The following is a 14132-nucleotide window of genomic DNA, read 5'->3' on the forward strand; positions in this document are numbered from 1 at the left end:
CCTCCTGCGTTGACACCCACTGGAAAGGGAACTGCCAGTTGCTGACAAGCTGGACAAGCATGGACAATATCCTGGGCTTGAGATAATGAAATTTTAAATTGCTTTGCAAGCGATTTGGCATTTTGATGAAAATAAGAATGACTAGCAACAGGATCAGCAAACAAAGACGCAATATCCTTTAAGGATTCATCTGCCTTGCAATTTCCTTCAATCAAGGCATTAGTAAAGGGAGTATGACTTTGAATGTGTTCTACATACAAAGAATACAAGCGAGTTTCCAAACTGTTCTTTAAAGATAAAAACAAGGATAACAAATTCTTATCCAAAGAAAGAGTACAATAAGAAAAGGGAAGAGATTCCATAGCTAAATACACATATTGAGTATCAACGATCAAGTTAATAGGTTGGTCATTGAACAATCGTAAAGCAGCCAGTTCAGCACATTGAGCTGAAGACTGCGTGGCAGTAAATTTAGAATACCATTGTTGTTGAATCTGCCAGACAACCACACCCCTTGTAGGTGATCCATCAGTAAAGACTGTAAGAGCTTTAGAAATAGGATTTCGCACAAAAATGGAAGAAAAGGCTGGAGTAGTAGTAGTATAGGTAAAGTAGTAGTAATCACTATTCTAGGATCCATGGGTAAAGAATACAACAAGTTTCCCACATATTGAGAAAAGGCTATCTGATATGATTCTGAAATCATCATCAAATGCTCATGTTCAACTTTTGTACGAGTGAAAGCTATGCTAACGAGATCCTGTCCTGTAAGATGTAAAGCTCGTTTATGACCTTTAATAATCAAATCCTCTAATGCTGATTAATAAGGATAAATATTTCTAGGTGGAGTAGCTGACAAATTAATCCATTCATGAATGTTGACCGCTTGCGGGGACACATTAGAATAAAGACATCCCATGGATAAAGGTGTAGTGGGAAGAATAGCTAAGCAAAGTCCTATTGTTAAGGATGTTATCCTTCCACATATCGATGCTTAAACTTATTCAATATTTCTTGAAGGCATGTTCTTTGAAGATCAGTTAATACAACTAGATCTCCTGGTGATTGTGCTCCCTTCAAAGACTGAAATAAGGGCAACATATCACCAGTTTTAATGTAGAAGAATGGGAGTGCCCAATTAATAATGCCAAGTAATTTTTGCCATTGTACTAATGTATATGATTTCTGTACTTGTAATTCAGGAAGAATTGGAATGGAGGAATTGTGCAACATTCTATGTTTCCCATTTTTCTTTTTTATAACAAAAACAGGAGTATTCCAAGGACTAGTAGAAGGTTCTATATGACCAGCAACCAATTGTTCTTGAACCAATTGTTGTAAAGCAGCGAGTTTTTCCCTTGATAATGGCTATTGTTCCACTCAAACCGGCATAGAACAGAGCCATTTAAGAGGAAGAGCCATCATCAAGAATCAAATGGGCATCAAGAAGAGAAAGGATATCACAGCCCCAAGTATTAGTATGAATATCTAGAATGTATGGTTGTAGGAAAAAGGACTTACCCGGAAATGTTGTAACATTAATTTCTTGAACACTCTGCCAAGCAGCTGTAGAACCTCCTATTCCCCACAATGAAAAAAATTGTCGTTTTTGGCCACTGTACTGGCCACTGTAAAGAGGAGATGACAGTAACATCGGCTCCAGTATCCAATAACCCTTGAAATAGTTGTTTATTAAGGAAGAGCATTAACAAAGGACGAGAGGAGTTCAGCTGATGAAGTAAGCCTACAGATAAAGAAGTTGATCCAAATCCTGTATCCCTACGACTACCTATACCAGAAGATGGAATTTCATATGGAAGAAGAAGCAATTGAGTAACAGAAGAATTACAAGGAAGAACTTGAGGAAGATTCACCCAAATCTGAATCATGAGGATACTAGTGTAATCTGAATCTATTACCCTAGGCACAACAAAATAGCCCTTTTTATGTGCAGAAGAATGAGGCAAAATTAAGCCAACTAATCCTGAAGGAAGAGGACCTTTAAATTGAGATGGAACTATTTTAACTTCCATGGGAAATTTAAACTCAATTTCCTCTTGAGTGATTAAATCGATCCCGGCGCTACCGGCTGTGGCTGGGGAGGAGTGAGAGAGACTGCTGGAGGAGTCAGAGTGATGGGAAAGGCACGCTTTGGATTCTGGGTGGGTGCCACACCCATTGGCAAGTTTCCCAACCGAAACCGATATTGATTAGCCCAATGAAATCCCTTTTTACAAATAGGGCACTTCTTAGAAGGACAATTCTGAGGCATAGAAGGTGTAGAACGACAGTCCTTCTGAAAGTGGCCAGGCTTCTTACACTTAAAACAGTTACCAATTGGTTGCTGTCCTTTCTGAATAGCAGCTGCTAACATATGCATTTTATAAGTTTGTGATCCAATATCCTGGCAGACTCGCAGCATATCTGCCAGAGTGTAATGAGCAGTAGCCTTTAACGGCTGTAAAGCTCTTTTACAATCTGCATTAGCATTTTCAATAGCTAACTGGCGAAGAAGTTCACCAGCAGCTTCCTGATGGTCAAACTGCTGTCTAATTGCTTTGGACAGATGCTCAACAAAGTCAGCATAAGGCTCATTGGCATTCTGTCGAATGTTTGAAAAATTTGCTCTAGGTTCTCCAGCTTGGGGTACCTTAAGAAAAGCACAAAAGGCACATTCAGAAACAATAGTTAACATAGCTGGAGGAAGAACAACTTGAGTAGGAATTGTACCAAACGATCCAGAACCAAATAGCTGCTCGACTGTATATGCTCCTTTTCCTCCTAAAGCAGCAGCTTGAGCATGTCTCATATATTCACTCTCCCAAAGCACATATTGCATGGATGTTAAAACCATTTTTTATTCCTTCTACAAGTCCTCTTGTAAAATTACCACTAATCCCATAGTCTGTAACTGCCTTTTTTAACTCCCTTAAGATCTGATAAGGCAAACCCTCCCATTCTGCTACTTGCAGTCCAAGCTGTGGCCCCTGACCAGGACGATATTGTACTGGACAAACAGACAGTAATTCTGCAAGTTCTGTTCCTGAGACAGAGGCATCCCTTTTACAAGTCTCTTCCATTTTCTGAAAAGAAGGCTGAACAATAGAATTAGGAGGCTTTTGCCCTGTATCTGCAGGAGCTGAGGGAATTGAAGACATATATTCAGGTGAAGAAGGGGGACAAATGACAGCATTAGTATAATGTGAAGGTGGAGGTGTTAAAAGTTCATTGTGACCAAATTTTTCAATTGCATGCCTACATAAATGCCACACATGCAAAGCTTCTATTTTTGCTCGAGGTTCAGTATGCAATGTTTTCCCAATACGTTCCCAATCAGTTAGTTTTAAAGACCCCTTTTCTGGGTACCATAGGCACTGAGCTGCAATCTCCTGGACCAGCCTTAAGAGATTTCTCTATGGTACCTCGGTATTATTTTTCTTCAACAAATAGCCTAATTCATTTACATGCTTCCTTTAAAGGTTCCTCAGAAAGTGAAGACCCCATACTTACAGAAACCAAAAGGTTGAAGAAACCACAACGGGTTGAAGGTGCATCAAATCCTTGCCGGACGAAGTAAGAGGGACCCTGTTCGGGCGCCACTTGTTATAATGACAAGGCAGTCGAGTTGTTTGATCATGAACAACTGAATGATGATGATGATCTTTATTCGAGTATAGTCTTGCATTTATATACATTTTTAGTTATCCTCCATCATTGGTTAACTTTGGTTACTACTTAACTTTCGTTACTGTTTAGTACAGTAATCCATACAATTAATTATCTCTAGTTAAAGTCTAATATATGTTTACTTCCCCTCTCTAATCCTCCTTTATCCATAGATTAGTGACTTTGTTTGCCTGAGTTGTATTTGCTTGGAAACATTCTTTATCTGAGGTTGGAACATTCCTGCAATTACAACTCTACAGTGACCTCTTCATAATATTAAATAAAAAATGATTTTAAGTGGAGTTTTGATTGCTTTTAATGCATTCAGTTTGGCTAATTCAATAAACTATTTTATTGAAGTGAAATGGAATACATCCTTATTTATTTTATATAGAACCAATGTAAGCTAGCACATTTTTTATATTGTCATGAGACAGGAATTTTTTTCAAAGCTTAAGGTTCTTAGTATAAATTAATAGTAAACGTTTCCTTATGACACAGCAAAGCCATTGTATTTTAAACTTAGCTGAAAAATACAAATTAGAATCTTTGTATTTGTTTTGATATTAGGACTGCATTAACCATACTTAAGTGTCTGAAGAATCCCAAAACAGTAAAATATGTTTGTAAGGATTTGTATTGCTGACTGAGAATGTAATTGTTTGTGAAAAGCCAATGCAGAATAATAGCCTGTTTGTAGCTTTTCATGAAGGGACGAAGCAAGTCTCATAGGCATATCACATTTTTATCTAGAGTTAACAGTAGTAATTCTGATCAATTGTCCACCCTAAGGAAATAAGAATAGAAAGAAGATTTGGTAAAATAAATTCTTGCTGCCCTTCATATCATTAACAAGTTTTGGATGGAGAAGACTGCGTATATGAGAGTCAGCTTGGTCTGGTGTTTAAGGAACCAGGATAGAAAGCAAGAGACCGTGTTTCCTGCCTTAGCCAGGAAAGCAAGCTGGATGACCTTGGGCCAATCACTTTTTCTCAGTCCAATTCACCTGCCAAAGTTTTTGTGAAGAAAATAAGAGGAGAAATTTGTATATATATGTTTGGATATGCCACTTTGAGTTATTTGTAAAAATAATAAAATATACACATAAATAAAATAAATTAACTAAAGCTTTTTGATTAGTGCTTGTAATGTTAATAAATGCATAGTCCAGAGAGTGGGAGGAAATGCTTTCATCTAAAATTAGATTAGACACAATCACATGCAATGAAAGAAGTGGCGCAATATTGCACTTTAGCATGCATTACAGGTAGTCCTCATTTAGTAACCATTTAGTTATGACAATAATGAAAAATAACTTTGCAAACAATTCTTGCATTTACAATCCTTGCAGGTTTGCAAAGCAAAGGAAAGCTGAAGTAAGAGCATAAGCACAATTGCAGTGATTTACTTAGTGATTGCTTTGCTTAGTGACCAAGTTGCCTGTTCCACTTGAGGTCACTAAATTAGAACTTTTTCTTCACTTGATTTTAGAGAAATTCCTGGATTAGAGTAATTTGTTGGTATTCCTATGACAGGATAAATAACCAAGAGGTATTGTCTTCAGGATCACCTACTGAGGTTATATGCTGATTATAGACTGATTATAGAAGAAGTTATCTTTTCTTTTTTTCTTTTGATATTTTTATTCTTAACATGTATTTTTATATAAACATGGAAGAAACTCTCCACTCATTAGCACTGATGTTACCTAGTTGAGTATTGAAGGATCTGCAAGCAAACAATCAAAGTCAGAGAACACCAAGGACTCTACAGTTCAATCCTGAGCTGCACATATTCTAAGGGATTTATCTTTACTTTCTTTCTTTCTTTCTTTCACCTTCCTTCCTTCCCTTCCCTTTCCAAATTCCTTTCTCACAGGCTGTCAGATATATGATAAGGCATACAATCAGAAATTCTTATTATGACTTCTAATAAAATGTGTTAGTCTAAAAAAGTGTTACCAGAGTCCTGATCTTTTGCTACCATAGGGCTTTCCTTCTGCTGTGTCATACATCATATATGTTTTGTTTTTCTTAGGAAATGGTCCACCTCACCTGATAGAATTCACCCACTTGGCGTACATAGCCAGCAACGTCAGGATCTTTATCGTGTATTCGCCATACAATTCTCTCAGCGTTTTTGTATTCTTTCGCTTTGCTCCATGGCACAGTGGGCAGAAATCGTTCAGTAAGTGAAGCTGCCACAATGATATCAAGTTGCCCATTGTATAAGAGAACCTGGAAGTCAAATATAAGTATAAATACAAGTAAAGCAAAATAATATTTTCACTGCTTGTTTTATTGATTTTTATCAATCCTATTCATTATTTTAATTATTATTGTTGTTGCTATTCTTGATTTTATAGTATTATATTTTAATTTATTTTGATTTTGGTGTATTTTTAATCATTTGTATAGTGAAAAATATATTTAGAGGGTCAATAATCGATAAATATTACATCAATCATTTATCATATATTTGATAATAGTAAAAAGTGTTGCAGAATGAAATCTTAGCCTGGAAAAAAAGGCATCTCTAGCACAGAGAGATCAGAGACACAAACCAAAAGGCAGAAGCCAACATAACAGAGTAGTTTCTAAGATGCACAATTTTTGATCCTGAATTTGACAAAACATGAATAATTCCTAACAAGTTACATAAAGGGTCCACTTTGCAGGAATCAGATGGAGAATCAGGCGCTTTAACTGGGTATTAGCAGCATCTTCACATTCTTCCAACCATAATATTCATTTCAAGCTCTTGTCATCTTATTAATTCTCGAATATCACTATTTTTAAATGTTTTACCTATAGAGATCATAATTCAATCTTGTCATATATGATTATTATATTTATAGAGGCCAGGACGAACAGCCTTAATTGCATTAAGAATAACAAAGTATCATTCAAGAAATGAATAAGGATCTAAAAGTCTAATGTCTCTATTGTTAGCTTTGTCTACAAGGGTTTAAGCAAACTTTGTGTTAAATTTAAAATTCAGAGATTAGGAAGATGTTTAAAACACATAGATGGAAAGTTTAACTTTATTTTTTAGGTAGATATGGGGGGGGGGGGGGGGATAGGACAAAAAGACAAAAAAAAATTACACAATCAGAAAGTATCTTTCCAGTACAACAAGATTAAGGTATGCACAAAGATGGAAACATTCAGCAGTACCCACAAAGAAAGAATGGTTGTGGAAGATGATGGAAGTTGCTAAGAAAATTGAGTTATTTAGTCAGAAAAAAAGGAAGTGGGAAGGACAGAGAAAGGACAGTATCTACATTTATTGCTGATTGGAAATCCCTTATGGACTTTTTGCATAAAACAGACTAAAAATTTATGAACTTATGATTTATGGTTTAGATTATTAGATAGGATATATAATGGAAATAAGAGAGTTAAACTGCACCAATAAAGAGGGAAATTTATAATTATACATATAATTGCCATAAAGAATGTATTCTTTTATTCTTTTCTTTCTTTTATTTTCCCCACTTTCTTGCCCGTTTAGCTTTCTTTCTTTTTCTTATTTTGTATTAGTATTATTTTATTCCTTCTTAAAAATCTTTAATAAAAATTATCTACATTTATGTTTATATATAAATATAGTCTCCCTTTTCTCACTAGTTTTCTCTCTACTTATCTATCTATATACAGTATTACAGCTGATATCTATTCACTGTAGATTATACAGAAATAAACAGCAGCAGCAAAATATTAAGAACATTAGGCTGTGCTATCTAAATGGAAAGGAAAATTGACAACAGATGTGCTCAGTTCAGGAACTTATGCAGAGGAAGTATCAAAATCTCAAGATGGCAGTTATGACTGAAGCCCTGTCCTTCCCATTTTCTTTTTTTTTAAATATAAAAAAGAGACATGGTTATAGCTGCCATCTTGATTTTTTTCTATTTTCATCTTAGGAAACCAGGTTTGGCCTAAAGATTCAGAATCATAGGCATTTCCCTTAAATCTTTGGTCGCTCCCCCACTGAACATTATTCAGTATCCAGAGACTAACATTAATTATATTCATTTCATACAAATATTAGTTTATATATGGTTTATTACTGTATTATTACTTTGGCTCATCTTTTTTCATGTGCAGCTTTTTTCATGCCACCTCAAAGTTCAAATGCAGCACTTGATTAAAAAATACTGTGAATTCCCAATTCAGAATTAAGATATTAGATTGTATATCATTTCAAAAAGGAGATTTTATCAATACAGAAACATGCTTAAGTCTACAAAGGTGACTTAACTTTCTCTTTAAATCTTATTAGGTACTTCTGATACTCTAGCCCATTTTTTGACAGTAAGTTAGCACAATCTAATGTAATCAAAAAGGATATTAAAATTTAGTATGACAATATTTTTTCAGACAAATGCTGGATAGTTCCATGATCATCTCAAAAGAGTGTATACCATATATTGAAAGATAATTGTAGTGGCAAATGTACTTCAGTAAAAAGTAAATGTATATTTATCAAAACAGATAAACAGAATGACCATGGGTGGGGAAAAATTATGAAGTGACTTCCAACTTCCTGCTAGTTTCCCATTGACATTGCTTGTGGAAAGGAAGGAACATTGGAAATCATGATCACATGACCACAAATATGCTGCAATAGCAATAGCTCTCCAAACAAACCAGAACATTATAGAAAGTTGAATTCTTTGGGAGTAAAGGGTTCTCAATTTTTATGCATTCTTAAAGTTAGCAGGCTAAATTGAGGGTACAAATAGATAAACACAATGGGGGCTTTAATGGTATATAAATACATGAATACCCTATATTGGAATTTAACAGCAAACTCTAGCAGAAGATAAGAATCCTTTATATTATTCACTTTCATAGAAAGCATATCTGTGTTTTAATTCCTTGTTACTAAAATATGCTAAGCTTAAGAATCTTTTCTATAAGATTCACCAATCTGAGAAAGATTGTTTTTCTAAAAGAGGTTGTTTTCCAAATCAATAAAAACTAGTTGTTACACCAATAATATGTTGATTATTACAATTATACTTGTAAGGATACACATAGTTTGACTAGCCTATATGCCATGCTATCTGCACTGCTTAATAATTCTCTGTGAAGAATACGGGGCACAAGTGGGAGGTATTTATTTTTTGTATTTACATTTCAACTGAGAAATCAAGATGATTATTTGGAGACACCCCTCCCCCTAATTTTATCTCTCCCAAAAATGATCCTAGTAGATAGATCAGAGTAGGAGAGAAAGATTAATCCAAATTTAGTCAGTGAGTTGTATGCCCAATAAGGTTGAAACCTATTATCTCCTTCAATCTAATTCCAATATGCTAACTCTGTTAGCAGCTCTGGTAAATACATTCTATTAATATTTAAGTTTTAATTTTTATTGAATATTTCATTTTTTTCTTATCCCTGGCAAGATAACTATCATACCATAACCAACTTTTAAGCCACAGCAAAAAAAATATTGCTGACTTGTAAATTAATGCAGAAAGAGTTATATGAATATCTCTCATCCCTTCAGAACAGAAAAACAAGGATGCACTTAGCTAAAAATTATTGAATTATCTTTGTGAAACTTTCACATTTTTTATACACACACTTAAAGCACTATACTTGTATTTTATAAAAATACAATATTAGTCATAATAATATTAAATAGTCAGGTTCTAAAATTAACAAGTAAGAAATTCAAGCTGGAATCTTACTTACTCTATAATTATCCATTAAAACAGCCAACCAAGGTTTTATTGTCTTCATTATATCTTCAATCAAGTGCTCTTCAACTATAGAACCATCATGGAAGGTCAAATTTCCAACATGGATAGATTTTCTTATGTTTGGCAGTGATAATAGCTTTCCAAAATATTCTTGATCTTCAGGCTCCTGTTATTAAAATGATAAAGAAAAAGAACACATGCAAAAGTATTTCATCAAAGCAAGAAAATAAATTAATACATGTTAGATAATTCTGCTTTCTTTCTTATAGCAGCCAACTGTACTTAACAGTGTGTCTGTGAGAACTGAAACAATTTGACCTTGCAGTTTCATTTTCAAGTTTGAAATGTTTTCTGTTTTTCACTGATTAATGTAAATACACTAAATCAGTTCTGATGCTGGAATATTACTTCACTAGTTGCTCTTTTAAATAAGGGTTGGCTGGACCAGAACCAACAGCCCAACTCATTCAGCATACTGGCAACAGGGTTTTTATACTATTTGCCCTCAGTATCTTATACAAAACTTTAAAATACGAAAAAAATCTATGTAGATAACCTAGCCAATAGCTTTAGACCACAGGTCTGGAAATAAAAATAAATCTCCTCAGGAAGAATGAATTTTTGCAGAGCAAACAGAGAGAATGAGTTAGGACACTGATGAAGAGAAAGATACCTATGTTAATATAGCAGTAACGTTGTCTTCATTGACCTCTTGATCTAGTAAAACAAATAACTGGCTATGAGGTCTTAAACTTAAAGAGCATCAGGTTCCCAACAATTCAAACCTGAGTTACAAATATTCTCTTCTATGGCACTACAATTCTGGTCATAAAGAAAAGAAGGGATCTTTCCTGCAAGCCTTCAAAGACAGAACAGAGTAAATCCATTCTATCATCTGGTCTGGTTGGTTTTTGCAGAATTTCATACCACTATCATCTTTTGGGGTTTATAGATTAAACATGTATAAATACAGTGCATTCATAAAGTATTCAGACCTCCTTCACTTTGTCAATTTTAAACTGATTCTACAGTTGTAATTCATTTTTTTTCTCATTAATCCCCACTCATTACCCCATAATGACAAAAGTGAAAACAGAACTTTAGAAATGTCTGTAAATTTATTAGAAAGAAAAACACTGAAATATCACATTGGTATAAGTATTTAGACTCTTCACTTAGTACTTTGTTGAAGCATCCTGGGCAGCAATTACAGCCTTGAGTCTTTTGGGGTATGATGTGACAAGCTTTGCACACCTGGATTGGTGAGTTTTCTGCCTCTCAAGTGCAGTCAGGTTGGATGGTAACCACTGGTGAACAGCCATTTTCAGCTCCCTCCAGAAATGTTCAATAGGGTTCAAGTCAAGGCTCTGGCCACCCATGTGTTGTCTTGGCTTTGTGCTTAGGATCGTTGTCATGTTGGAGAGTGAACCTCTGGCCCAGTCTGAGGTCCCAAGCACTGTGGGTTTCATTGAGGATATCCTCCATTCAGCTTTCCCTCACCTCTGACCAGTCTCACAGTCCCTGCTGCTGAAAAACACCCCCCATATAATGCTGCCACCAACATACTTCCCTGTTGGAATGATATTGGGCAAGTTATGAGCATGTCTGTTTTCTTCCAGACATAACATTTAGAATTGAGGCCAAATAGCTCACTCTTGGTTTCATCAGACCAGAGAATCTTGTTTCACAATCTGAGAGTCCTTCAGGTGTTTGTTTGTCTGTTTTGCCATAGAGTACATAACAGTGGAGGGCTCATAAGTTTAATTTACCATAGGTAGACTCCAATTAAGGTGTAAAAATATATCAGCAACGACCAAGAGAAACGGGAGGCACCTGAGCTAAATTTCAAGTGTTGCTGCAAAGGGTCTGAACAGTTAATGTCAATGTGATATTTCAGTTTTTCTTTTTAATACATTTACAAACATATCTAAAATTCTGTTTTCACTTTGTCATTATGAGTGTAGCTTAATGAGAAAAAAGATTTTCAACAACTGTAATATCAGGCTGCAGCATGACAAAATTGACAAAAGTGAAGGGGGTCTGAATACTTTCTGAATTCACTTACATTTTCAATATATCTACCTTTTCTCATAAGTACTTACATTGCACTGCAAGAAATTGAAATAGTTGCTACATCCTGTAACATTCTGAATATAAGGATTTCCAGTTTTATCACCATTCAACAGAATATCAAATACCTGATGAAGAAAATCATGTAAGTTCAACTTGTTCATTTTCATTGCTGAATATGTCAATTGTTCATTGTTCTACAGTTACCACAGCTAGAAAAGAAAAGTTGATAAAATATATTTTCACTAACAAATACTAAAAGAAAGATCCGTCTTTGTATCAAGATCCAACTGAATACCATGTTTCAAGTCATAAAAGAAAACTAACTCAATCAAATGTCTCCAAAATAAGTTGAGAGGAAATGTCATTTTGTTCCTTGGAAAAAGTATGGACTAGATGACCCGGGCCTTTTCAGTCTGAACCAGCAAACATTTTCTTCTCCTTATGTAAAACAGAAGCTATTTTAGTTATTATTCCAGAGATTAAACTTGCTTGCATGATATCAGCAAAAGTCAGTGTAACAATTATTTTTAAATAAACCAAGTTTTTTGTTTTCTTCTTTTTTAAGACGATTTTGTAAAATACTATATGGAAGATTCATTAGATTGTTAGAATGCAAGATGCTACAATGTCACTCATGTCAGTTAATTGTGTATGGTAACTAACCTCTTTACTTTTTTTTCTAGTGACTGATAAAAAATTAGAATACTTATTTGTGGATAGAAAAGATATGATAAATATGTCTAAGCACCCTCACAACTTCCAAGATTACTTTTCTTCCAATTTCTGGAAGTAAGGAAAAGCTTTAGGACATTCAGAAATCAACATTAAGAAAGTAAGGTAATTCATAAAAGAGATGCCTATGTCAACACACACTCAAGTGTTCAAGTTTGAAGGGGGTCCAATGTAAACTTTAGAGAAACATAGGAGAATGACTTCTCTCCCTATTAGTTTTCTTTTTGCTGCTGCTGCAATCAAGTTTGTGACCTCCATTTGATTTCCTTCTGACCCCTTATTCTGCTCAGATGGTTTTAATTGCTGAAGGCCATCATGTGGGCCTCTATGACATACTTCAAAGGCTTTTTTCCATTTCTTCTGCTGGATGTATTGTTGTCCCAGATTAGTCTGATTCTGGACATATATCCTCTGCTTTTCATCTACCAAGCCAATCTGATATAAAAATTCTGCATAGCCTCCCAGCATCTGATCAAGAAAATGAACACTGTTAGTCATGATTATTTTCATTTTAAAAAGTCATTTAAGATTGAAAAAACAACAACAAAATCAATACATTTTTGCTGAATTTTGTATACCCGTGTTACACTTTTGTAACACTATACACTGACATTGTAATAAAATGTCAATGGCTTTTAAACAACCATCTTGCTAGGGTTGCACCTAATTTGAAATAATATATTTAAGGTTAAAAGCATTTTAACAGACTAGATATCGATCAGGATTATGTTCTTTTGAGGTCTGCAATTTCAGAATATAAAAAATACAGAAATCCTACCACTTCAGGGTCACAAAGACCATCCCCAATGGCAACACCTTTGAAGTTGATCTTTATCTTTGCTGTAGGATTATTGCTATGAATATAATATCCAACGGCTGGCACATATTTTCCTGCATAAGACTAAAGATAATACAATGGTTGAATCATTAATATGTAGAGATTTTTTATTATATTGTATATAAACTAGTAGGCTGATACCCTTAGTTAATCAAGAGCTTCAGATGTATGCAAATTTCAATATCCAGGCAATATCTGAACAGCGGCACATTAGGTAAGACTATTATATTTGCTTACCACAATATCTTAAGGGTTCACATCTTTCTCTGGAAATAAAAATAGAATATGAAAATGTTCTGTGTTAAGAAATCCCTTTATGTCTTCTTTCTTGGTCAATTAGTATCAAAAGAAAATTATACATTTGTTTAAATAAAAGAAAAGAAAAGGAATTTAAATTCTTTATGTTCAAGCTAATGCTACAGGTTAAATTCGGAGGTCAAAATTAACTTCTGGCTGAAAAATCTGAAAAAAAGAAAATAACTTTGTTTTCAACCCCGGTTTTCTAAAACAACAGGGCTACTTACAGTTCCCTTGCCTGGTCTTTTATGAAATTACCTGTATTATTTTACAAAGTTATATACACGTATATAAGCTCTACAACTCAGAATGTTAACAATAAGGGTAACTGGAAAAAACACTGTCTTTCTTCTATTTGTTCTGAGCTACGGTAGCGCAAGTGGTTAGAATGCAGTACTGCAGGCTAATTCTACAGATTGCCAGAAGTTCAGGAGTTCGAATCTTATCAGCTCAAGGTTGAATCAGCCTTCCATCCTTCCAAGGGCAGTGAAAGGGCTGTAAAGCACTGTGAAGTGGTATATAAATCTAAGTGCTATTTACCTTTCTTGTGGAAGAATTGATTATTCTCTCAAAAAGTACTTATAGAAAGTTTCAATGGAGCCTCCAATATTAAAGTAACTTAAATTAGATCTGATAAATCAGTGCCATTTAATAAAAGACAGTTTAATTATTATGCTTTCCAAGTATAATTCATGATATAACCTTTATCAATTCTGCTTGCATGATTGCATAATGATATCACATTTAGAATTAGAACAGAACAGGGTGGGATTCAACCGGTGTTACTACTGGTTCGGTGACTATGTTTTG

The 14132-nt window shown here is 34.5% G+C and overlaps 1 protein-coding gene across 2 annotated transcripts in view; it reads right to left on the bottom strand.

Moving 5' to 3' along the window:
* CPVL (carboxypeptidase vitellogenic like) overlaps window positions 1–14132 on the bottom strand; it is a 41603-nt gene that overhangs the window by 6304 nt on the left and 21167 nt on the right. For both annotated transcript variants that reach the window (XM_026708210.2, XM_087915965.1), the window contains 5 exons: window positions 12966–13088; window positions 12524–12655; window positions 11485–11580; window positions 9375–9548; window positions 5721–5903 (listed from right to left, as the gene is read on the bottom strand). In XM_026708210.2, the coding sequence (XP_026563995.1) occupies window positions 5721–5903; window positions 9375–9548; window positions 11485–11580; window positions 12524–12655; window positions 12966–13088 (708 nt within the window). The remainder of the gene's footprint in view (window positions 1–5720; window positions 5904–9374; window positions 9549–11484; window positions 11581–12523; window positions 12656–12965; window positions 13089–14132) is intronic.

The sequence above is a fragment of the Pseudonaja textilis genome, chromosome Z (assembly GCF_049901715.1).
Source record: "Pseudonaja textilis isolate UNSWEBS1 chromosome Z, rPseTex1.2, whole genome shotgun sequence".
NCBI lineage: Eukaryota > Metazoa > Chordata > Lepidosauria > Squamata > Elapidae > Pseudonaja > Pseudonaja textilis.